Here is a 25,889-nt window from a genome sequence, read left to right as displayed (position 1 = left end):
AACTTAGTTCTTTCCACCAGGATCCAAGTCTTATTTCTGATTAGAGAGTCTATCTCATCCTTCATTGCTTCAATCCATTTCTTGCTCTCACTAGCTGATATTGCCTCACTGTATGTAGCAGGTTCAGAGTACTCCAGATTCTCGGCTGTACACAAGGCATAAGAAATTATGTCAGCTTCTGCATATCTTGCTGGAGCTCTTCTATTCTCTTCGAGTCCTATCTCTTGCTAGCTGATAATTCCTCAAATCATCAGTGTGTGATAGGCTTTCTTCATCTGTGTCAAAGGTAATATCTATAGATTTTTGAGACTGATCTTCCATATTAATCAGAGGCTCAAGTAACTGATCATGATGCTCCACCTCAATCTGAGTAGAGTCGGACTTCTTCCCATCTTCATCTGGCTTGGCTAGATATGTCATTAGATGCTCAATGAAGGTTACATCTCTGCTAATAACCACTTTATGCTTCCCTTCTTCAACACACCACAACCTTTATCCCTTGATCCCTTTCTGATAGTCCAACATCACATACTTGAGAGTCTGAGCCTCTAACTTTCCCTGCTTGATGTGAACAAAACACTTACAACCAAAGGTTCTGATTTTAGAGTAATCTCCATGTCCACCATACCATTTGAAATATGGAGTCTCACCTTGCAGGCTTGTAGATGGACATTTACTGATCAAATATGTAGCAGTAGAAACAACCTCCCCCCAGAATTTCTTGCTCAAACCTGAGCCAAACAACATGCACCTCACTCTCTCCATGAGAGTCATGTTCATACATTCTACCACTCCATTTTGTTGTGGTGTGCCTGGACTGTTCGATGCCTCATGATCCCATTTTCTTTACAGAAAGCATCAAATTCTTTTTACAGATACTCCAGGCCATTATCTGTCCTCAAGCATCTCAGCTTTGTGCTCTTTTCAGCTTCAACTTCTTTGCACCAATATTTGAATTTCTGAAATGCCTCTGATTTCTCCTTTAAGATGTAGACCCATATTTTTCTACTATAATCATCAATAATAATCATGTAGTACCTTCCACCACCAAAAGTGTTTACTGGTGCTGGGCCCCATAGATCTGAGTGTGCATACTCAAGAGGTGAATTAGAGTAATGAGCACATGTGGGGAATGGTGTCCTCTTTGCCTTTCCATGAACACACTGCTCACATGGATCAAGTTTTGTGGTGACATCTCCTGGGATCAGACCAGATTTTATTAGCTCCTTAATGTTCCCTTCTGTTGGATGTCCTAGCCTCTCATGCCACAACCTTATATAATCATTTATTACTGAATTAGAATCTCCAGTAACAGCTTCTACCAGCAAGTAATAGAGGCTATTTCTTTTTTCTGCCACTATAACAACCTGATGCCTCTTTCTTACCTCCATTCTTCCATCAGATGAACTTAAAGTAAAGCCCTTATTCTCCAATAATCCAAGAGAGACTAGGTTCCTCTTGACCATAGGAATATACCTAACATCACTCAACATCTTAACAAATCTATCATGCATTTTCAGCTTCACCATTTCAATCCCCCTCACATTGCAAACATAGTTATTACCCAACAAAACAGAACCAATAGCATATCATGAAACCAAGACTTATGAGGACACATATGAAAACTACAACCAGAATCCATAATCCATGCACCACTCAAACCACTTTCCATGACATTTAAAATTTATGGTGCATCACATTCGTCAACACAATTAGAAGTGGGATGAGTTGCCTTCAGCCTGCTTCCTTTTCTAGGCATAACAGTCTTTCCTGAGATGTCCAGGCTTTTTACACCATTGGCATGATCTACTCTCCTCTGATTTGAAGTAGAGGCCTTCCCATCAGCCTTTTTCTTGAACTTTCCCTTCTTGAATTTCTTGACGTGGAGACTTTCAGGAACTACTTCGTGGGGTTTTGCAGATCCCTTTTGTAGCTCCTTAGCCTGCAGAGCTGACTGGACCTCAGTGAGAGTGATGGTCTTTTCCCTTCCATAGACCATTGCATCTCTTAGATGATGAAAGCTTTTTGGAAGGACGTTTTATAACATGATGGCCTTATCCTCATCATTGATCTGAACATCAATGTTCTCAAGATCATCCACAGCTTTGTTAAATTCCTCAAGCTGCTCCGCGATTTCTCTTTCTTCCAAGAACCTATATGAGTACAGCCTCTGCTTCATACACAACCGATTGGCTAAAGATTTTGTCACGTAGAGACTTTTTAACTTGGTCAAGACCCCAGCTGCTGTAGTTTCCTTTGAAACTTCACTTAACACCATATCACCAAGGCATAATATCACCACGCTATGTGCCTTAGCGTGAATCTCAGCTAGCTTGGCCTTTGCCTTTTCATCAAGCACTTCATCGGCCTTTTTCTGATCATCCTCCTTTTCTTCCAGCACTGCAGACAATCCTTGCTGGATTAGCAATGCCTTGATCTTCAATCGCCAAAGCCCAAAATCATTGCTTCCGATAAATTTCTCATCCTCCAACCTCGCTGTCTGCAATCGATCCCTTCTCCGGCGTCTTTCCCATAGACGGGTCCAATCAACTTGAAACCGAGAAGGAGATATTTAGAAGTGTGTGAGAGTTCTTGAGGCAAATGTGTGAAAGATCTTATTGAAGGGAAAACAGAGATTACACTATGATCATCTTCTCAACAATGAGCTGAGAATCCACACTGTATACACCTCTAGTTAACTGCCTTTACACGGCTGAATCATGAAAAGAGAAAAGGAACAAACCATAACAGAACTCTAACTGCCTAACACCTTCCAACGGATAACACCTTCCAACGGCTAGTTCAAGATATTTGAACTTGCTTCCTTCTTTCTCTTCTTGGGCTGGACTGGTTATTGGGTTGGGCTACATTATGCACACACTTCTCACAATATTCGATCATCCAAGACATTAAATTCACATAGACATAAAACAATTAATTACTCCTGGCCCAATCTGGACTCATAAATTGTAACTCTATTTTCACGACATCGAAATACGTCTCATTCTTCAATAAAACCTATTTCATTCGCATCGTTCGCGAAGCCGGGAAAATAAAATGTGGTTTCATAAATTAAGATCATTCCAATAAATTCATATCTCTTGGCATTTCGAAAACTTTTATCTTCAATCAGGTATAACGTTAAAAAACAAGACAACATTTGATCAAACGTTGGATGTTCTCCCAAAGTCAAACATAAAAGAAATAGGAAAAATCAGGGTGTTACAATGCATTCCTTAAATATCATAATCTCAAAGCAAAAGGAGTTGTATAACATGGCTGAACTTGTCTCACCATAATGAGATATGATATCGTGGAGCCAGGAAAAACAAACCATCGCTCGTTTTCTTGGAGGACTTCAGCATGATAATTGTAATGTTGTCCAATTGGAAACTTACTGGACATATTATGATGTTTGCAAATTGGCTCGTAGGTGGAGAAACGACAAGAGGATTCAAGTCGAGGATGAAGTTTGGTGTGATGTTCCAATGGATGCTTTGTCACATACTTCTCGGGAAGATCTTGGCAATATGATTGAAACCTATACATGATCATGGCTTTAAATTCTTATACTTTTGTCAAAGATGGTGCAAAATCACTCTAGGACCATTGAAGGCAAATTATGCTTTCAAACCTTCAAGGAGCGAAAGAGGCAACCTACTCTCCAAATCTCGAGTTCACAAGACGATACATGTGCCTTTGACAGCTTATGCTTTTGTGGTTCTTGAAGAAAACGAAGCTGATCATGATGTCCCATGGCAAGTGTACCCTCTTCTTGAGGAATTTTCAGATATGATACTCGAAAAAGTTCCCCATAGACTCCCTCTAATGCAAGATATTCAGCATTCTATTGATCTAATTCTGGGCGCTTCTATTCCTAACAAAGCAACCTATAGGATGAATCCAAGAGAGCACGCGGAGTTGCAAAGACAAGTAGATGAGCTCGTTTCCAAAGGCCATATGCAAATTAGCAAAAGCCCATGTGCTGTTCCAGCTATTCTGTGCCAAAATATGATGGTTCGTGACGCATGTGCATTGACAGTAGAGCGGAAAATAAAATTACCATTAAGTAATGCTTTCCGATTCGTCGTCTTAATGATCTTCTTGATCAATTGGATGACATTAAGATAGGATCAAAGATTGATCTTAGAAGTTGCTACTATCCAATCCGAATGAGATCAGGAGATGAGTGGCTAACATTCAAAACTTGTGATGGTCTCTCTACGAGTGGTTGGTCATGCCACTTGGTCTTTCTAATGTATCATTTATATTAATGTTGTCAAATGAATCATGTTGCCATCTCAGTTGTACACGAGAAGTAGTCTCATTTCTAAAAGTAGAAAGTTTCTCTCTCTTACTTCAATCACGTTCTCTCTATCTTTCTTACTTTACCTATTTTTTTTAACAACTTTGTTCTTACTTTACTAATTTTCATTAAAACTCGTGTCATCCACAAATGGAACTATATTTTGTTGACGGAGGGCTACTTAGAAGGAACTGGTGCGTTTTTAAGAACTTGGGGGTGTCTAGCGTTTGACTACCCAAACTTAGGGGTGTCGTTTGTAGTCCACTCTATATCAAATTGATTAGTATTAATTTTATTTATAATAATACTATACTCATATGCTAGTAATTTATATAAAATGTTTATTTTTATCTCATAAAAATAAAAACTCTTTTCTTTTAGTTTGTCCCCTAAATTTCACTAACGCACCTTTCTTTCTATTTCTCTCTTATTTTATTAATTTTGTATTAAAACTCGTTTTGTTTCAGAAGTTTCTATTTTTAGGAGACGGATGGAGTATGTAATTTGATTTTGTTCATTTTATTTCAAATCAGAAAGATGTATAAATAGATTATTAAATTGACATAGATAGGCTTGTGTGGTATATTAATTGTTATGTAGAATAAAATAATTAAAAATAAATTGATATCACCTGATATAAAGAAGGTTTAAGGCTCTTTGTGAAACAAGTTAGTTTCAGTTACCAAAACACAGTCAATCAAACCCAAGCTGCAAATCTTACGTACTAATTTCATTTAAATAGTACTCCTTCCGTTCCATAGTAATAGGAGCGTTTTTCCATTTCCGTCCGTTCCATAGTAATAGAGTCATTTCCCTTTTTAGTAAAAGTCAATACATTTTTCCACACCTACTTTACTATCTCTTACTTTTTTCTCTCTTCATCTCTCTACCTTTTTTCATTTTCCACTTTATTCTCTCTTTATTTAACTCACCTAACACAATTTTTCTTAATCTCCGTGCCGAAAAGTTTTGCCTCCATTACTATGGAACAGAGGGAGTATCTTTTAGTAGTATTAATTTTAGTGGAAATTCTTTCATTAATTATCTATTAGTAAGAAATAAAATCTTAATTTATTGAAAAAATATAAAACTGTAACAGGAAACTGAAACTGGTTGCCAAGCTGGTTGTATTATGATCTCCAACAGAAAATATGAGCACCAAGAAAGTCAAAAGGAATGTGACACTCCAAACCTATTAAAGGGATGACCAAAAATTTCAGTAAATAATGAACTTGCCAATAGTCACTACGATTCTTCAATATATTAATAATTCGCTTGCATATAATATACAACTTAACTTCAATAAGATAAATGTTTTCTGGTGTTAGTATGTCACTCATCCTGGTTTTTGCCTTTCCTCTTTATTCCGCCTTTACGGCCGCCGGCCCCGCTTTGGTGCCTGAAACCAAGACTTTGTTTAAACTGCAATGGCCTGGATGCTTCATCAGGCAACTAGCAAAGAAGAAAAAAAAGTATTTTACCTCAGCAGAGAATGTTTTCAAGGGATCTCTACTTTTCTTGAATTTTCCTTTGAAACCTCTGCGTTTAGTAGAACCAGTATTTCCCATGGCAGCTCTAGCAAGCTTTACAATCTTGCTAGCTTCTTTCGTTGTTGCATCCAGTAAGTACTCCGGCACATCACGAAGGTGCGAAGCAGGTTCCTTTTTGCTCAGAACTTTGTCATGTTTCAACAGATCTACACAATGAAAAGCAACAGGTATCAACCAACTATCAAATAAGTTGACAAATTTTAAGATTTCAGTTTTACCTAGGTCATTTGGGTTTTCTTGAAAATGAGCTTTCAGCCTACACATATTCAGAAATAAGACAAGCAGCATTCTATGAGAAAACTAGATAACACCAATACTAACATGTAATTGCAGTTCATAACCCAAGTGGTAAAGTAACTCTCTTTAAGCAAAGTCACAAATAGAAGCCCAAGAACCAAACAAAGGTGTGATAAGGAAGAAACTATTTGCTTTTCCCAGAAGAGCTAACTCACTTCTCTGAATTGAGAATTTCATTTCTTAGATCCTGTGCACGTGATTCTCTCACTGCAAGTTTTGTTATGCTCCTCGAAATATCCTGAAATAACAAAAGTGATTCATTAAGCATAATTGACGGATATCTATTTAGGTGTATTGCTAAAGTATTTGGATTGAAAATAACATCATTGACGGATATCTGTTAAGGTCATGCATTAAGCATCATTAAACATCCTGAAATAACAAAATCAAGATCATTGACGGATATCTATTTAGGTATTACTAAAGTATTTGGATTTAAAATAAATAAATCGTGTCTTTCCAAGAATGTGACTCAGCTTTTGGACCATTTAAAAGAAAATAGTTTAGATGGATTGTGTGTGGGGAGTAGCATAGCCTAAGATATTCTACACTGCCTAATTTATACCACAAAGGTTTATAGAGAAAAAGAAAAGAGAATCATGAAAACATAAGAAGAATCACACTGTGAAATACATGAGTATAGCATATTATTCAAGGAATTCTTCCACTTATAAAATGAGCTTTTACTGAAAGAATAATGAATTCAATCTACCTCAGCTCTGTAGCGCAAGGACTCCACAAAATCTTTCCTAGGGAAGGGGAATGGAGCAACAATATATTTTGAGTTATCTGCATCATTTTCTCCCAAAAAAGATTTGATCTCTTCAAAAATTTCCATCTCCTTAGGAGAAACCTATAGATTGGAATTCAGATTAGTGAATCAGATTCCATAATAAATATGAGAAAATCCAGAATATTCAATAAATGTTGCTACTAGCAAATTTGTTTGATTAGGTGAAACAAATAGTAGTAAGTAATAAGTCCTTTTGAAGGTGCAATGGAGATCGCATGAATAATCTTACTAAAGAAACAGATGCACCAGTATTATATGCTCTTCCAGTACGTCCAATCCGATGCACATATCCAGGTGCAGTTTGAGGCATGTCATAGTTCACCACCTATAAAAAAGTAAAATAGCAAAACAATGTGGCATCAATTTGTCAGAAATAATTACCAAATAAACAAGCACAAATTCTGTTGATGAAACAATTCAAAAACACAAATTTGCCATATGATCAGGGTGAATAGGGCAGCATACAGCTTTCAAACAGATAAAGTGGCAAAATCTCAATGTATAAAATTAGGCATACAATATTCTTCATTTCATTTAACACATAAAAGGAGTAGATACTAGATAATATCGATTAGAAGGACACTATCTCAATAAGCCCATCCAGAATGGCATAGATAAACAACCAGAGAATACTAAGCTTAGTACAAGTTGACCAATCACTAGCTCACCGTGTACACATTTTTGAAGTCTATTCCTCTTACTACACCGAATTCTGCATCCAACTTCTTGGGGTGCTTTTTAGATTTTTTTTTCGAAACATGAGTTTCCTTGTCTTTCTTCTCTTCTGCTGATTGACTGTCATCAGTTGCAATAAGGTTATCAAACAGACCAGCATTGAACTCCTGATATAAAAAAAATTAAAAAGGGTTTAGAACTGATGCCGAAACTTAAGTTCTTCTCTCAGTTCGAGTCTGAAGTAATGATTGTACAAGACAATGTTCTACAACAAAAATGAAAAACCTAACATTCAATCGAAAAAGCAAAGAGAATATTTCAACTAGTACCTCAAGAATATGTAGACGAGAATTCTGTGGGAGCTCAGCATTTAAAACTACAGAGTTTATTCCAAACTGCAAGATTAAAACTGTAGTTAGTCTTTTGATCCCTAATAACATAAAATATACAACAATATTGGAACACAGGCACAGCATTGGGCAACACCCAAAGAGTTACTATATTAGAAAACAGAAAGTCGCATTCACTTGGCAATGATGTTTATTTTAGCAATTAATTCTAAAGATAGCAGGTATAAACACAATAATTATTCTACATGCATATTTAAGTACGAGAATTCAAAATTACATACAAGAGTAGGCAGTTTTTATTTTCATGTGTATCTGCAAGTATTCTTATATCCAATAATCTTTCAATTAGTTGCTTCCCTATGTCTTGTAAGTGATAGAAATGTTTCTCTTCAACTATTCTGATTGTGAATCACAAGATCCACAACAGGCAAAACATATCAAATTACTTCAACAGAATGCACTTTTCTTAGTGCTAATGGTATAAGAATATAATCTTAGAAACATTTCAACTCTTTTTCAATGTTTTGCCAATAAATATTAGAGGCTAGACACTTAGTAAATTGGTAACTTAAGAGGTTTCTTAAATTCATTCACTTTGGGCTTCAATAAAACATCACTCCATATGGTTGAGTAGCGAACCGGTTACCTTTTCAAAGAAAAGCTTCAATCTAAAACTTGTGTCAATGGAATTAACAAAAATCAGCACTTTCTTTTGAATCAGCTCCGGCTTCAAGAGAGCAAGGATATGGATAAGCTTGTCACGGGCGCTACATGAAATCTACACAAGTAATAAGATCAACAACAGGTTCATTGTTAGGCAACAGACCCATCGAACAGGTGGGACTCCAAAGGGTCATTAGTTTACATAGTCGTCAAAAAAATGAATAAAAGAAATAGTAATTAAGTGCACATAATATACAAAAGTTGCATGCCCAGAATAGAAAATTTACTTTAACAAACATGTAGAAAATATAAGATAACTTACATAATATTGCTGAACATTTCTGGGGATGATATCGTCCTTTACGTCTTCCACCTCCGGTAGTGTTAAAATGCATCGATTGTGTAGAATAAGCTTTTTCAGCTTTTCAACATCAGCACTGAGTAACATGCAGGTTAAAGGAGGCGTTAGAGATAGCCATGTTTCTTAGTTCACAAAGTGAGAACAGTATCAAAGCAAATACGCATGGATAGAAAATTACAGGTGATAAGATAATACATTGATGACTGTCATGAAAGAGTGTATTGCATGTCTGCATCTTAAGCGTTTTGTGCAGTATTTACACATAAGAAACACGAGCTGATCAATGCCATTAAGTTTATAAATATTCCCAGTACCCAGCTCAGAACATGTCATAACTTCAAAAAGAAATAGAAGCCGATTCCCACTGATCTGGGAATAAGCAATTGTTTTCGGAAAATAAAATGCCAACTTAACGATTTACAGTTTCCAGTAAGTCGATACTCGCGTTGACAAATGACACACATAACAGATTCTAGCCAAAGTATTCCATGGAGCCAACTAATTTCAATTCAAACGGTAAAGGTACAAACCCAAGTAGTATAACCTAATTAGTGGAGCAGCGTTATAAATGAAATAAACCTTGAAGTAGCAGACACGAGAAGGCACTGGCAGCGCTTTGGAACATATTGTGCAAGTGCTTTTATATCGTCCCCACATCCATACAACACCAGAAGATCAGCCTGAGATAAAATATTTAGGATAAATTATTATATAGTGGTGCAATTGGGTCAACATTATGTGAATATGAGATGATGTGCATACCTCATCAAGGACAAGAAATGAAAGTGATTTAGCTTGTAGAATACCATCTTTCAAGCATGTTAGTACACAAGCAGGAGTTGATACAATGATATCAGGAAGCCCAGCCAAGGACGTTTTCTATGAGAGAAAAAAGTAAAAAAAAGTTCCATTCTTTGCCAATTCAGATTAAAATAAGAACTGGTTACATTTACAACAACTTAAATCCAAATTCCAAACTAAATTTACCAACCAATTCAGAAGCAGACATCGAGCTCCTTAGCTGAACAGCTTTTAGTTGCACTCTGCATAGCTCAATAAGTGATGTCACTTCGGAATAAACCTTGACAATTCAAGGCAAATGAATAAACACCAAAAAATAGAGGTAAAAATCTACATAAATTCAAAGAAACATACTTGTTGGCACAACTCGCGAGTCGGAACAAGAATAAACGCAAGATTCGATTTTGAAGGCGAATCAGCGAACAGTTTGTGAAGCAGCGGGAGCAGATAAGCTAATGTTTTACCGGAGCCGGTTTTTGCTCGGGCAACCACATCTTTACCTTCCTGCGTTGCAAAAAGCACAAACTAAGCTAAAAATGAAGTAATCGCAAATTTAGATGAACTGCGAAAAATACACACCATGATGGGAGGAATAACAAGGCGCTGGATTGGAGTGGGCTTCTCGATTGATTTCTTCGATAAGGCACGAACTAGGCGGGCTTCGAGCCCCAATTCTTCGAAGCTCCGCTCATCGTCTCCTACTTCGTCTGCTGTCTTCTTCTCATTTGCCGCTTTGTCTTGCTGGCGTTTTCTTTTCGCCATTGATTGATGGTGGGAGCTAATCTCTCAATAGAATCAAATATACATGCATGGTAAACAATAAAAATTGCTTTTTCACATTCCACAGTTTTTACATCAAAACTAGTTCTGAATATCACGTGTGATGTATAGGAAAAAGGGAAGGAAGAGAAGTAAAAATACAAAGTAGAAAACTTACCGGAAGCGCTGCGGTTAGGAGAAGAGCGCTGCTACGAGAACAAGATATAAATATAACCTAATTTGATTTCTATTAATATTTGATTATTAGTTAATTAGTGGACTGGCCCATATTAATATAATACACATTTTATTGATTAGTTAAAAATATTACACACGTTTTCTTCTGAATTAATAAATATAAATATTAATAATATTGATTGGTTATACTTACATAATTTGGCAGCTTTTAATTTTTAGTATTAAGAATTGTTTTTTTTTAGGTCTATAAATCGACAAAAAAATCTTTAATTTTAAACTAGCATGCATAGATTAATATATTTTTAATATATTAAATTTTAATTTTTAATTAATTTAATATTATCAATGAACAATATGAGTTATATGAGAATAAAAAATCTATACAAATCAATATTCAAACATAATAAATTTGAAACAAATCACATAATATGATGTGTAAACATTAAATCATGGAGTGGCAAGATAAAATTATATCACAATAAAGAATTAACCACAATGAATAATTATTCATCTTAAAACTTCTTCGGAACACAATGAATAATTGTATTTGTTGATAAAATCTACTTATCAACATGTACGAAAATTGAAATATAATTTATTAAATTTCATCACCTGAACATCGTCGGAACATATGCAAGTGAGATCTCGTTGGAATCCTTATAAAATTATCTTTAATTTGATATATTTTTTGCAAAAAAATAATTTAAATCGAGAGAATTACGTAAATTTAAAGTTTTAAAATGATTTTGATGGGAGATAATTGACATTAATACCTTTAAGTTTATTTAATAATTTTTTTAATTTAAAATATAATTGATGTGACATTATTTCAGTCATTAGATCTTTTAATTTAATGGCTAAGATTTTGTCCTAAACATATGTCATTTAATTATGTTTTTGGTCCTAAACATTATCTTTTGGATTTTTTGGTCCTGAACATATGAAAATTTGATCATTTTGGTCCTCCGTCAATATTTCCGTTAAAAACTAACGGTCAACGAATTTAATTCCGATTTTGACCAAATTAAACTTTTAATTCTGATTTTTTACTCCCTAATTAATTCCCTAATTATTTTTAATAAATTAATTCCCCAATTCTCTCAATCTCAAATTAACTCTGCAGATAACTAATCTTCTCAATTCCAAATTTGATTATTCCAAATGATGTTGCCGTTGGTGGTGGTGCTGCTGTTGATGGTGGTGATAATGAGGTGTGAAGGGGAAAGAAAGAGGGTTTTGGTACACCGGAATTCCCCTAATCGGCCTCAGCAAATTCACTTCCTCTCCCAGCTGCGGACGGGCGAAGCCGCCGTGGAGGAGGTGGTGGGGCGCGGCGGAGGTGTTGGTGGTGTCGGAAACCCTGGCTGGATTAGAGAGGTTGAGGTCGGGCTTGGGCATTGAAGAGAGGGAGGCTCTTGACTCGAGAGCTCGCTTCCAAAACCCCAAATCCATTTCTTCTTCCCCTCCTCTTCTCCAGCTCGATGAGGTGGTGCTGTTTAAAGGGCTGATCCGCAGAGACAGGTCTGGCTGTGCCGGAAACAGCTCCATTCTCTTCTTCACTTTCCCCTCTTTAATTTCTCTTCGCCAAAATAATTCACTTGTGTGGATATGGATTGGAGGATTGTTTGTTGAGGAATTGAGAAGATTAGTTCTCTACAGAGTTAATTTGAGATTGAGAGAATTAGGGAATTAATTTATAAAAATAATTAGGGAATTAATTAGAGAGTAATAAATCAGAATTAAAAGTTTAATTTGGTCAAAATCGGAATTAAACCCGTTGACCGTTAGTTTTTAACGGAAATGTTGACGGAGGACCAAAATGATCAAATTTTCATATGTTCAGGACCAAAAAATCCAAAAGATAATGTTTAACCAAAAATATAATTGATGTGACATTATTTCAGTCATTAGATCTTTTAATTTAATGGCTAAGATTTTGTCTTGATTTGTGATGGTTAATTAATTAGTTACCAATCGATCACCCTCCTCACACTAAATATGCTATTAAGTATAACAAACAATAATTAGAACGATACTTGATTTATATAATTGTGGTCTCATTAAATGAATATAAGTTTTGAATTTTAGTTATTTTATATAAATTTTGAATTTTAGTTATTTTATATGGACCTTGTAATATTTTTTTAATATTTTATTACATTTAACTTTTCTTAATAATGTAATGTTTTTTTATTTTAATAAATAACAGATTCATATATAATAGTTATGTTATTGACAAAGTGTCATGGGATTAGTGTGTCATTTAGATAAAATATATAGATATAATTGAAAAGAATAGAAAAGAAGTGAGTGGAAAATATTCTTTTATGTTTGAATTTAGTGTAAATGATTGAAGTAAAATTATTATTTAGTGTGATATTTACACTAAAATAAATTTGAGTTTAGTAGAATGGTTAGATATGCTCTACAAAAGTTTTTGTTGGGCATGAAAAAACAAGAGCAAATATTATCATATAAGGATCCGCATATTCTTATATATACACACGCGTTAGTATAGTTTGGAAAAAGATTTCACTCACACTGAATGATTTGATAATCTTTTTGAAAATATTTACTGCAGTTGATTTGAGTTATAATTGACTTAGATTTATAAAAATGGGCCATATTTTTTTTGGGTTAAATTATTATTATAAATCAAGTAAACTTAATTATAACATAAATTGACTACCATAAATATTTTTCAAAACGTTTCAAACCCTATATTTTAATGCGCAATCAAGTTAATATTTACATTTGAATTTTACAATGAGATTCACTTTTATAATTTATAGTTATATTCAATCAAGTACTTTCCTAAATTAAAAGTTGAACTAAAAAAACAGATACTCAATAAAATAATTAAATGACTATATTTTCAAATTCAAGCAAGTGAATTATTATTTTCCTTAACTATTGTCAAATCTTCTTCTCTACGTACATTTGTATTATATATACATGAATATTCATATCCAAAAATCCAACCAATAGCTGCCAAAAAAATTCAAAACATGTTAAAATATTTGTTAGTATTTCTTGTAGCTTTTTCGTTAACAACAAAAGCTTTTTTTTTTTCCCAAAAAAATCACATGTTTATGAAATTCCACTGCTCATCTAAAGATTTTGGTATAAAAGGCCTCGATCATGGCAGAGAGTTCACATTTACTTTCTGTGCAGTCCCATTATTTACCTCGTTCTCATGTTTATGGAATGGAAGAGATAAGTCTCTTTTAGTGTTTTTGATGCAAATATTTATAAAAGTAGATATGCAAGTAAAAGATGTTATTATCTCTAGGCTTGTAAATTCGGATATCCGCAGGTACCCAAAACCGAAAATTTGGGTACCTGAACCTGAAATCTCAAAAATATCATACCCAAGTACCAAATACTCGACCCGTACGTGAATTCGGATACCCTAATACCCGGTGCGGGTACCCAAACCTAACAAATCGGGTACCCAAAACCCGTACCCGAACCCATAATTTTGGGTTTTGTGTACCCAAAATCCGTCAGGTATTAGGTCGGGATCGGGTATACCCGAAACCTGCGGACTAAATTTGTAGCCTAATTATCTAGTTAGAGATGAAGGTTTTTACCGTACAACTAAATATCCTCCTGAGGCACTCACCGATTTTGTAAAAGTAGCAAATTGGAATAAATAAATTGAGCCATTTATTTTAGTTGTGCTTCCACTTTGTTGTAATCTATCCTTTTTTATACGGACTGTGTCTCATGAATGATAGAACTCCAGTATGATAATTGCCATTTTTAAACATGCATGTTGAGTTGTTTTTTGGATCTATTGGTTTAGCATTGTTTTATTGCAACAAGATTTCAGTAGTTATTGCAACAAAATTTCATTTGATAATGCAGAGTTCAAAACAATAACGCTTTGCTCATCTCTGATACAACAACCAACATTGTTTTAAAACAAAGCTACTTAAAATGCGAAGGTTCAGCAATCAAAGCCCAAGGGCATGAAGCATTATAGCATTCTGCGCGTGCATCCTGTTCTCAGCTTGGGGGAAGACAATGGAGTTCGGGGCTTCAATGACACCGTCAGTGACCTCAACACCCCTCTCAGCTGGCAGACAATGCATAAAATATGCTTTTGGACCCGCTATCTTCATCAGCTTCTCGTCCACCTAACAAATTATCAGGCAGCATGATTTAGAAATCCACGACAAACATGATGTATCGGACATGTTCAGGAATTCGCATGTTATGCACTTTTCACTGCATTTGACCACACAATGTAAAGACTTTTCTACAGTGCAAACACATCGGGGTCCCCCTAATGAGCTGACTCAACTGCGGCTTAATTTCAGATATTGATTCTCACTTTCTTTCACCATATAAGTTTGGAATTAACATCTATCAATTAAAGGTACATACCTGGAATCCTTGAAAAGCTGTATGACGGTATTCAGCTTCTTCCTTCTGTCCCATGCTGGCCCAGACATCTGAATAGACAACATCAGCTCCCTTTACAGCTTCTTTGACATCATTAACTATTTCTATTTTGCTGACTCCAGCCTTCATTGCTTTCTTAGCTGTCCTTGCATCAGGTTCGAAGCCTCTGGGACAGGCACAAACAAAGTGGAAAGGAATGATAGATGCCAACAACAGCCAGGAGTGCACAATATTGTTCCCATCTCCAACATAGACAACCTAACATTTACCAAAACAGAGGCACAAAACGTTATCAACCATCATCAGGAAAAACGACACTGAAAGAAGAATGGCCACCTACAAACTAGCTGCACAGTGGAGGGGCCATACTCCGGCGAGGACATAAGCTTGGGTAGTTGACTTTTTTCGTTTTGCCGCTTTAATCGACGGAAGGGGTAGAAGAAGGAACTACGAGTAAATGATAGGGACATATTTGTCCGAATGCATGGAAGGGACTTGCGTGTTGTCAGCCAAATATGAAACACCATAGTCCATCAACTATTTCTTACTTGGTGGGACTAGTATATTTTATTCAAGTCAATATTTATTTCTTACCTTTTCAAATAGAAAGAAGCAAACAAGCACTAAATATGACTAGCCACAATTTAGATACACTATACATTTCATTCCATTCTAATTGACATTTTTTTTAATCAAAATTCATACTGATAAACATTTTAAAAAAAAATTTCTAATTTTTATTCTCTTCACAAGAGGTCACATTTGTGCATTGAGTCACATTTGTCAAATCCACGATAGCAAGCCCAAACAAACGGTCCAAATTCAAGGCCCATTCAAATTACAATAATTTTTTTTTTCTTTTCAACTCGAGCCATTGCATTACACTACGTAAGTGGCCGAGATCGGATTTCCAGCGCCGTCGCTAGAGAATTAAAGTAATCGGATTTTCCGGAGGCGCGAGGCGGCGGAGTGATGGCCGCTATCAAGGAGCTGACACGCGATCTAGAGAACAAAGCCAACGATTTCAGAAAACTTGAGAAAGGTAAATTTTTCCCAACCCCTCTCCATTTTCTAAAGTTAAACCCTAGCGCGCGCCGATACACGCGAACACAGCAATCGAATTATCTTCTATTGCTGTTTGAAATCAAGTGTTTGTATGCAAATGCGCAGATATTCAGAAGAACCAGCAAGTGAAAAAGAAGTACACCATTCAGCTCGGCGAAAACGAGCTCGTGCTCAAGGTAGTTTGTCTTTATAATCTGAGTTTGAGCTGCGGTTTTATAGTGCTTCAGTGAGTTTGTGATTTTTTGCTGGATTGTTTTTGAAGGAACTGGATTTGTTGAACGAGGACACGAATGTGTACAAATTGATTGGTCCGGTGCTAGTGAAGCAGGATTTGGCTGAGGCTAATGCCAATGTTCGGAAGCGGATTGAATATATCTCTGCCGAATTGTATGCTCTTCTCTGTTTGCTGATGTTTGTTTTTAGGAAAAGTCTGAACATAATCATATACATATATGATATATTTACTTGTTGAAAAGATTTGCACACATAATGTTTGTGGATGGATTAAGTGGGATTCATTTGATTGGAAGGGTAGTTGCTATGTAAGGTATGAAGCGGGTTTGGGAAATCGAATGTCCTTTGCTTAAATATGATTAGAAGTTGGTGCAATACTTTGACAACTAATGCACTGGTGTAATATCTTATTAATCAAGATTCAAGTGTAATATCTTATTAACTGATTAATAGGAGTAGTATTAAATTTTTGGTTATTGTTTTTGGCATGTTACTCTGAGGTGTTGAATGTATAGTTGCAGAATTCATTTGGTTGTTATTGCTTTGTCATTTATCTTTAATATTGTTTCTTGCACCAGGAAACGCTTAGATAGTACTCTTCAAGATTTACAAGAAAAGCTAAATAGCAAGCAAGAATCGGTTTGTCAATATTCTCATTTGTTCTTTTTATTTGAATTTTGGAGTACTGTGTATCGTTGTGTCAAATTTATTCTTGTCACAATTTGTTGTTCATTTGGCATTTGGCAATTGGCAAACAATGGGACTTTCTCTTGTTAAGATTTAATTAAGAAACACCTACTGCTGAACTAATAACTGATACCATTTGTATCCCGCTGAAAAAATGATAGCATTTGTACACTTGCCATTTGTCACGGGATTGAATTGTTCGCCGTGTATCTACTGGAACATATTTTAAAATGGATTATATGAAATTTTCAAATGTTTGATATTACTTTGTAAAGTTTTGTGAAATTGATTACTGCTTATGCTTTCGTTAGTATTCTAGATACAAAAAGGTTTCCTCTTTGAAAGAACATAATCAATTCTTGTTTACTGCACCTAATTTCATTTCCAACTGAATTAGCCAGTTTAGAAGCATCAATTTTATTTACGTTCTTTTGGTGCATTTTGTATTTTTTTCCATTAATATTTTCTTCTAGCATCCCCATAGCTCTATCTTCACCTGATTTCTTAAATGCGGTTGTGCAGATTGCCAAGCTACAACAAAGAATCCAGACTCTTCAAGCTGGAAAAGCAAAGGCCTAATATGTACGTGCAACCCCTGTCACTTGGTTCACTTGAACATAGACGTGGCCTCTTCATATCAAAATTGCAGTTCATACATTAATATTTTCTTTTTTGGGTAAATGATGAGGACTTTAGTCGCTGTAATACCAACTCCATATTGTCATATGCATAAGTTGAAAACATTATTGGGGGATGATATTTTTCTCATATGGAATTCATAGTGGTGCCATAAGTCATGACATCTCTTGTAAAATTTTGGCCGTGCACGACTGAACTCAGCCTTGTAATTCTAGTTCAGATCTATTTGTCTGTATAATGGATTTTGTCTTTAAAGTTTGACTGATTTGTTTCTGAACTTTTTTCTAGTGAGTGCGTACCATTCTTTGTCTTGACTCCATGAGATGAATTTAGAAAGGGAAGAATTATTCTGGTTTGAGGTCGAAATCCCTAAATTCGTTAACTCAATGAATTGATTTTGGAGCTGGAAGAATCATGCTGCTTTTAGGTTGAAAAGGATTAAATAGCAGTAGTGTAGAATATAAGAAAGCTTTAAGCTGAAGCTTAATTTAATGATGGGAAGGAATAAAATAGCATAAGAAGTTCTCCATGTCAGAAGCTTTAGATAAGAAGGAACAAGCAGCCATCTTTGAACAGATTTGCCTTTGAAACCCAGATATTAGAGCCTTGATTCTCTTTTGCAGGGAAAGGAATACGTGCTAGCCATAGAAATGCTCAAATTTGGTATCAAATGAACTCTCTAGAGATGTCACGTTTATAGTAAGTCACGCGTCTCTCCTTTGGCCGCATAATATTGTTTTTTCGAATCTTTAGAATATAGAAGTATTTGAAACCTGCTATATTTGTCTTGTTACTAGTGATTATTCCATGTCTACATACGGTTCATTCATACATGTATAAATTGAGCAGAGGGTTTTTTTACTGCAGGAAGAATATTCTCATGATTACAGGTTTCTGTAAAAGTGATGGTTGTTTTCAAATGTCTGAATTTGGAGAACCGTCTTCGATGCCATATTAACTGGCAATCAGCTTATGTGTCTGTGGGTAAGGCTGAACATAGTGGCTGCTCTCTCATCTCTCACTTACCACATTCATGAAGCAACTTCTGAATGGAAGGCATGATTTTGATGCTGGACAATCGTGGATAAAGTCTCATGCATATATACCATGATGACATTCTTGAATCTTGAAACTTAAGGCCCCACGTAGCACTCGGGGCCGATTATGTGTTTGCGTACTTGATAGATCTTTCAGATTTTGGTCTTGTTAGTGTGTTGCAGAGGTTATTTTTTGCAGTTTTCTTTCCAGTTCTGAATCCTGTTAGTATATATCAAAATTTATTATTTGGGACGTTTTTTTTAATGGCAGACAGTGTTGTCACGGATGGAACTCCACTTCCCGTCCGACTTGCATTAAGCATACCACAAGCGTTCATCCTGAGCTAGGATCGAACTCTCCATGAGATTCATAGTTTAATACATGAATTGTGTGGCTTCACCAATAATATGAATATGATCATATGCTATTTGAAAGTTATAGTACTTTGCTAATATGAATATAATCACATGCATTTTATGGTACCATGATGGTGATTTTAAGATATTTGCGAAAATAATTGTTTGTTTGTAGGCTGGAGTTGGGGGTTCCACCACATTACCTAGTTGCATATCCATGCCCATGTGTTTGTTGTTGTAGATCTTGAAAATTATGTCTCGTTTCATTTTTGTATCATTATTGTTCAAATGAAATAAGTGTTTTTTAATTTCAATTTGAATAATTATTTTTCAGCATTTGATTAATAATTGATTATTCCATTATTGGTTTTTATAATTGGCACTGTATTATTGTAATCAAGTTTGCATTAGTTTATATTTGTTCATCATTTGGACCTCAAGTCCCTCGTAACATGGTATGTGTATACGTATATATACAAGTTGATGAATAAAAATCATTTTCATCCTACTGCACTTGGAAAAATTAAATTAAAAATTAAATGTTCACCCATTATGACATTTGAGCGTTTGCGTAGCATTAATCCAGCAAAAAAAAACGATTTTCTATTCTTACTTTAAAATATGAGTACTTATTGATAGAAATCATTGTAAATGCAATAACTTTGTGTTATTAATTTTCACGATAGATAGTACTCTCTCTGTCTCATTAGAAATGTCTTATTAGAAATGAAATGTTTTCCTTTTTGGTTTGTCTCATTAAAAATGAAATGTTTCTAAAAATGGAAACACTACTCTCTCTACTTTTTCTTCTCTTTTACTTTACTCTCTCTTCATTAACTCACAAAATAACTCTACATAAAATCTCGTGCCGAAAAACAAATGCTTCATATTTAATGGGATTGAGGGAGTATGAATTTTTATACCGAATGACTATTCTTTCAATCTTACGCGGCTCCCATGAAGAAATGTAGAGCGCGCCTTCTACGAATAAGTTTGCTTTTTGATTTTTCTTTATTGAAATGTAATCTAAATCAATCTTTAGCCAATCAAATTACTTAGGTAGTGGTAACAATCAAGATGACAATATTTGAGTTCATGATGAAATATATCGTGATATCGACATATTGTCCGTTCCTTAGTGTTGTTGTACTAAATTAATGTCCCACTTCTCCTTCGCTAGTATAGACTAAATTCCAACCTTTTTATCTAAATATCAAATTAAATGATGTAAAACAAGAAGATTTCTACAAGATATTACGACTACGCAACTCTCAGTTGCGAGGATAATATTAACTAGACTCCCATTCTCATTAGTGGTATCGCAATACAAATAGTACTTTGATTATCATTATCAAATATCTCAAATTTACTTCGAGATATTTTTAGTTTTTTCTTTGGTCCTACAAATGTGGCGTTTTCATTTATTTATAGATAGCAAAACAAGGCTTTTCCTCTCATAATAGGGATTGAAGAATAGATTGTGGTCAAGGGTGAATGAGAGGTTACACATCTTTCAATTTCGAATTTGACCATGCAAAATAAAATCTTTATGTACTCGTACATTTATCAATCATTATTTTGGCTTTTGTGTATTCGTATTACTATTTCAAGAGCATTACTATACTTTGCTGGTATTAAATTTATCATAAATTAAAGGGTTAATTACATGTAAAATCAAGATATTTTGTCAAACTCTGACTTGTTTCACGCCTTTCAAAATTTGAATGATAAATCATGAAGTTTAAGGAATTTGCAATTTTCCCACAATGTCTTTTTTCATGCATGAGTTAGTTACAAGTATGTGATCAATTGCCAAACTCTGATTTGTTTCACGCCTTTCAAAATTTGAACAATAAATCATGAAATTTAAGGAATTTGCAATTTTCCCACAATGTCTTTTTTCATGCAAATACAATGTTGAGTTAGTTACAAGTATGTGATCAATTGCTAACTCATCATTGGACTGTATTAAAAATGTCAACACGATAAAATTAAAATGTCAACACATAATGATGTGAATGAATAGTTACACAAATGTGTATTAATATGACGTGGATAACTAACCACCACCGATAATGTCATTTTGCAGCCAAGAAACTAAAAATAAAATAATTTTGACCAAATAAAATTGAGAATTTTCAAAATTTTACGATGTACTCCCTCCGTCCCACAAGATTATATACTCTTTCCTTTTTAGTCTGTCTCACAAAAATATGCACTTTTCAATTTTGGAAACTCTTTTCTCTCTAATGAGGTGAGACCCATTAGATCTCCATTAACAATACTTTAATTTAATTACTTTTTCTCTTTACCTCTCTCTTATTTTATCAATTTCACGTTAAAACTCGTGCCGAACTCAAAGTGTATATTCTTTGGGTACAGAGGAATACCATTTATAATTTGAAAGATGTGAAACAAATATAAAATAATTTTCCGTAATTTAATGTGTAGTTAACTCTAAACTAATAAATTACCAATTCAGCCACAAATTTACAACACTTCATATACTTTTATAGATCACCGATTTCTAAATTTATAAGTAGAAAAATATATTCGGTGCACATACAAAAGTCGAGAATAACATCTTTCACCTAAGAATTAAATATTGAAGTTGATTAATTGTGGCCTACATGATGAGTGCATTTTCAGTTCTTGACCAATCTCATCTCGGCATCTATTTGGACCACGCCAATCATCAGCTCCTACATTAATGTGATAATATAATGTAATAAAATAATGGCCATTACCCAAATTAATTGCCAAGGTAATTACTTCACCATTTGCTTTTCCTTTAGTTCAATATTTGACTAACTTGAAAATCTAGTGTTTCATCACTTCATGCATTATCAATTCTATATATTTGGCTAACCATTCCCCTCTTGACAGCAATTCGATTTGAAAATTGTTCCTCCATAACACAAACCATTATAGAATTAAATAATACTCCCCATTATGCAAATAACAAGGTTAAAAATTGATTTTTTACTTTTTGAGATCAACCTTGATTAACTAGAACAAAGAATTATATGTAGACATTATAAATTACTTATACATAAGCAAACGACGAACCAAATAGTACTCTCTCCGTTCCATAGAGACATTTCATTTTCTGCACTCGTTTTGATAAAATGATATTAAATAGTTAAAGTGGAGAGAGAGTAAAGTAAGAGAGAGAATAATGTAGAAAAGAGTCTTATCTACAATATTATCTCTCTAACTTTACTTTTTCTCAACTTTAACTATTTATATTATTTTTCAAAATGGATGCGCAAAATGAAATCCTTCTATTACTGTGGAACGGAGGGAGTAGTAGTGTTCTTGACATTAAATAATCAGGAGAGTACGTCTGAAGGATTCTTGTAACCTCGCAATCCGTGGCCAAATTGTATTTGCAACATGCATGGTCCCATATTATTAAAAAGTAAAATTAAGTGAGGAATTAGATAGGAAGAGTAAATGAGGGACCACAAGGGCGTGTTTGGGTGGTTGGATGAGAAAGACGAATCGGCTCTTATTATGTTGCCATTTATGAACCAGAGATTGGATTCAGATAGGAGATGCATTATTTGTCTTTGGTGTCATCAATGCGGATCTATATGGGGTCAGGGTTCGGCTGACCCCACTATCAACTCCCTTGAGAAACTCAAAATTCCGGCCTTTGCAACCGTTACCGATCCCTTGGTGCGGTACTTTCGCCCTAATCTTTTCGAAATTGGACACAAACATCTCTTTCAAGATTAATCACAAATGGTGACTCAAAGAATATCAAATGATCTAGCCAGGTTCATAGTTTCTATACCAACAATAAAAACTATTTAGTCCACTTGCTTTAGAGATATACATAACATATTATAAAATGTTGTATTCTCTTTAAATTTTGAGATATGCCTATAATATAGTAGATGGCAATAAAGGAATTAGAAGTACAATATTATTATAAAATGTTGTATTTTCATTGACCATAAAGTGAGGATAAGTAGATGGGAATAAAGAAAAAAGTGGACCATGAAATGAGAGAGTGGGAAGTGCCTCATCTCATCACATGAAGCGACATTAAATTAAAAGCGTGTTTTAAAAATGAGTTTTGGAATGAATACATGCAACTGGACATTCAACAACAAGCCACATTAATTGTTTCAACTTCAAATAAGGTCCAACGTTACCATGTCTTCATCCCCTAGTTGACTAAACAATCCTAAAATATATTATTAAATGGCACATGCATTATTCTCAAGCATTATAACATTATCATTTAAACGCGACAAAACAATCCTATAATATATATACCACCATTTTTTTTTATATATTCTTTATAATTACATAAGGTCAAATAATTAAATTTTGTGTAAAATATAAATTAGATAACGAAAGTATTTGTGCATTCTTAAATGTCATAAAGTGAGATAATTTTATGAAACCTTTTTAAGCTGTATTCGTTGGAACTTCTCATTCGGCTTAGAGTTATGATGAGTTTATATGTATTTCTTTTTTTTTTGGTGGATGAAGATTGATGGGCTACTCGTTTGTTTATGTTTCTTTTTCTGTTTCTGCTCTGACTCTAGATAAAACGTGTACTTTGTTGTTACGTTGATTTCATTAAATTTTTTATTTTATACTTTAAACTACTCTTGAACTGCTAGCTCGTCATTTTTTTGGCCTGAGTGTTTTTAACTGCTTGGAAAAAGAAAAGCTAAACTAAAGAAAACTTAGATTCAGATGAAACGATCATTTGTGGACAGAATCTTGGAGTAATGGAGGGATGCACATGGGAAATTTTCCATAGTATAATAATGAGGGGTCTCACCATTTGGAAATTGGAGCTACCGACTATAAAAGTTTTCATCCATTTTTCTTTGGTTGTACATCCAAGCAATAATTATTTGCACTAATGTAGATTTTTTGTTCCAATTTTCAAATGTCAATATTAAGGCTACTTTTTCATTTGACCTATGCTATTATTGCATAGAAGAAATATAGATAAGCCTGTATATACCATCGTATTTATGTCTAGTATGTTTTTTGAAAAGAATTTGAGGGAAGTAAAAAAATGAAAACATTGATGTCATATGTATTAGTATTGCTTAGAGAAAATGATGTACTACATCTCATAGTCTAATCTTATTGTACTTCACATCTTTCGAGCTTTTGACTTGTGGTGGTTAATTTAGTAAGGTGAAATTAATGGACGAGAAGATTATATATTCAAATTTAACACACACACAATAAATAATTGTTGTGAATTAAAAGAAAAAAAAACACTTGATCTTTTTACGTGTTATAAAATAGAATCGCAAAAAACAACGAAATAAACATATACCTAAAAGTACGAACACAAAACTAAGAAGCAAATGAACAGCACACATCTTGACGTTATCCGCCAACCTTATCCATCAGATAGCAGTGGTCACACATTACTTCCAAATAACCACAAAACACCCGGCACCAATCAAGCTAACCAAAAAGAAATAAAATGCCATAAAGACAAACACACAAAAATAAGCAACACAAACACACACAAATGATCGAAACACCATAGATGCAAGAAATATAAAAAAACACAAAGTGAAATCATAGCACACATATTACCAATATATGTATTGTACACTAAATTAAAACATGAGATAAAAACAATATAATCGGCATGAGATAGCTGAATAGCCGATTATAGAGATAGGGTGGAAAGATAATGAAATTATTAATTTGATGAAAGCCAAATAGATGCATTATTGGTAGCATGAGCATCCTCGAAGCTCCGGCACAACTTGGGTGGTACCATTTATTGACTTATTCGAACAATTAATTTCCTATAGATTTTTTTGAAGTAATTCACAATGTGTGTAACTTTGATCAACGGATTGTGTGACCTTTTATGGATAGATTTGAACAATTAATTTCGTGGATAATCTTTGAAATGTTTGAGGTCGAATATGGTGTTCTGTATTTCAATTTCGTATTTTATTTCATGCACGTTGATGGACCATATCTATAGCCTATTATAATAGGTTGGGGTTCACATTTAGTTTTCCATCTTGGAATTAAGGACCACAAGTCATGAAACGAACTTCTTCGAGAGGAGGACCAGTAGCAGTGAGTTCTAGGACCATGCATGTTGTGTATTCTTTTTTCTTTTTATTATTCCAAAATAAATAAATTCTTAGAAAGAATTATGCTTAATGAAAGGTGGGTCAAATTAAACTAATATACATCTCTTTTAACTTAAAGTTATTCGAAATCCAATCAGAGCATGAATACATATGAGATAAAATAAAAGAAGGCAATCCACAAACTAAAGAAAGACAAAACAAAGCTCAAACTGTCCATAGGGACAATACAGTTGATTTCAGAGGGGCAGAATTGCAAAAAACAAAACAAAACTCAATAATAAAAAGTGAGAGAAGAGACACATCACCTGCACTCATGGGCGAACCTAAGTGAACACATCAAAGGCTAAACCCCTAGCTAATTTTTTTTTTTTTTAAATAATTTTCTTTTATACAATTTACATTTATTAAAATTTAATGTAAGTTATTAAACAAAAACCTCCATTGATGATCTAAATAGCGAAAATATAGTAAAATTTAGAAAACATAATCCTTGTTTAAATATTTTCTACGTCCGTCCATGTCTATGGTTGCAATTGATCATAATTTATATACCTATATTTAAATTTGTGGGAATGCATGCTAATTGCAATTGATTAAGTGAGA

General features: G+C 34.2%; 2 protein-coding genes and 1 pseudogene across 5 annotated transcripts in view; 1 reads left to right on the top strand and 2 right to left on the bottom strand.

The window, feature by feature from the left end:
- Positions 1 to 5,475: 5,475 nt before the first annotated feature.
- On the bottom strand, positions 5,476 to 10,593 carry LOC125190811 (annotated as a pseudogene).
- A 4,049-nt stretch (positions 10,594 to 14,642) lies between these two features.
- Positions 14,643 to 25,889, bottom strand: part of LOC125186235 (ornithine transcarbamylase, chloroplastic-like) — a 12,899-nt gene continuing 1,652 nt past the window's right edge. Inside the window, exons 4-5 of the mRNA XM_048082588.1 lie at positions 15,146 to 15,421; positions 14,643 to 14,895 (exon numbers count right to left, since the gene is read on the bottom strand). Coding sequence (XP_047938545.1) covers positions 14,713 to 14,895; positions 15,146 to 15,421 — 459 coding nt within the window. The 3' untranslated portion in view covers positions 14,643 to 14,712. The remainder of the gene's footprint in view (positions 14,896 to 15,145; positions 15,422 to 25,889) is intronic.
- LOC125186236 (prefoldin subunit 6-like) lies at positions 16,044 to 19,090 on the top strand. 4 transcript variants are annotated; one of them, XR_007170388.1, is made up of 7 exons: positions 16,044 to 16,205; positions 16,334 to 16,404; positions 16,491 to 16,615; positions 17,041 to 17,101; positions 17,672 to 17,731; positions 18,412 to 18,487; positions 18,656 to 18,700. XR_007170388.1 is itself a non-coding variant. In XM_048082590.1 (6 exons), the coding sequence occupies exons 1-5, from the start codon at positions 16,136 to 16,138 to the stop codon at positions 17,726 to 17,728; spliced, it is 384 nt and encodes a 127-aa protein (XP_047938547.1). In that variant the 5' UTR covers positions 16,044 to 16,135; the 3' UTR covers positions 17,729 to 17,731; positions 18,656 to 19,090. The 4 variants fall into 4 exon arrangements, 2 of the variants coding, with proteins under 2 accessions (XP_047938547.1, XP_047938546.1); XR_007170389.1 differs by lacking the exon at positions 17,041 to 17,101 and having other exon boundaries at positions 18,656 to 19,090; XM_048082590.1 differs by lacking the exon at positions 18,412 to 18,487 and having other exon boundaries at positions 18,656 to 19,090.

Source organism: Salvia hispanica, chromosome 5 (genome assembly GCF_023119035.1).
Source record: "Salvia hispanica cultivar TCC Black 2014 chromosome 5, UniMelb_Shisp_WGS_1.0, whole genome shotgun sequence".
Classification (NCBI taxonomy): domain Eukaryota; kingdom Viridiplantae; phylum Streptophyta; class Magnoliopsida; order Lamiales; family Lamiaceae; genus Salvia; species Salvia hispanica.
This window is presented reverse-complemented; position numbering and strand designations above follow the sequence as displayed.

What these genes read in the sequence shown, in the direction of transcription:
- LOC125186236 (XM_048082589.1), top strand. Translation starts at nt 16,136, where the DNA reads ATGGCCGCTATCAAGGAGCTGACACGCGATCTAGAGAACAAAGCCAAC. An exon ending in TTTCAGAAAACTTGAGAAAG is followed by an intron (nt 16,206 to 16,333) that starts GTAAATTTTTCC and finishes GCAAATGCGCAG; the next exon opens with ATATTCAGAAGAACCAGCAA. An exon ending in GAATATATCTCTGCCGAATT is followed by an intron (nt 16,616 to 17,671) that starts GTATGCTCTTCT and finishes GCGGTTGTGCAG; the next exon opens with ATTGCCAAGCTACAACAAAG.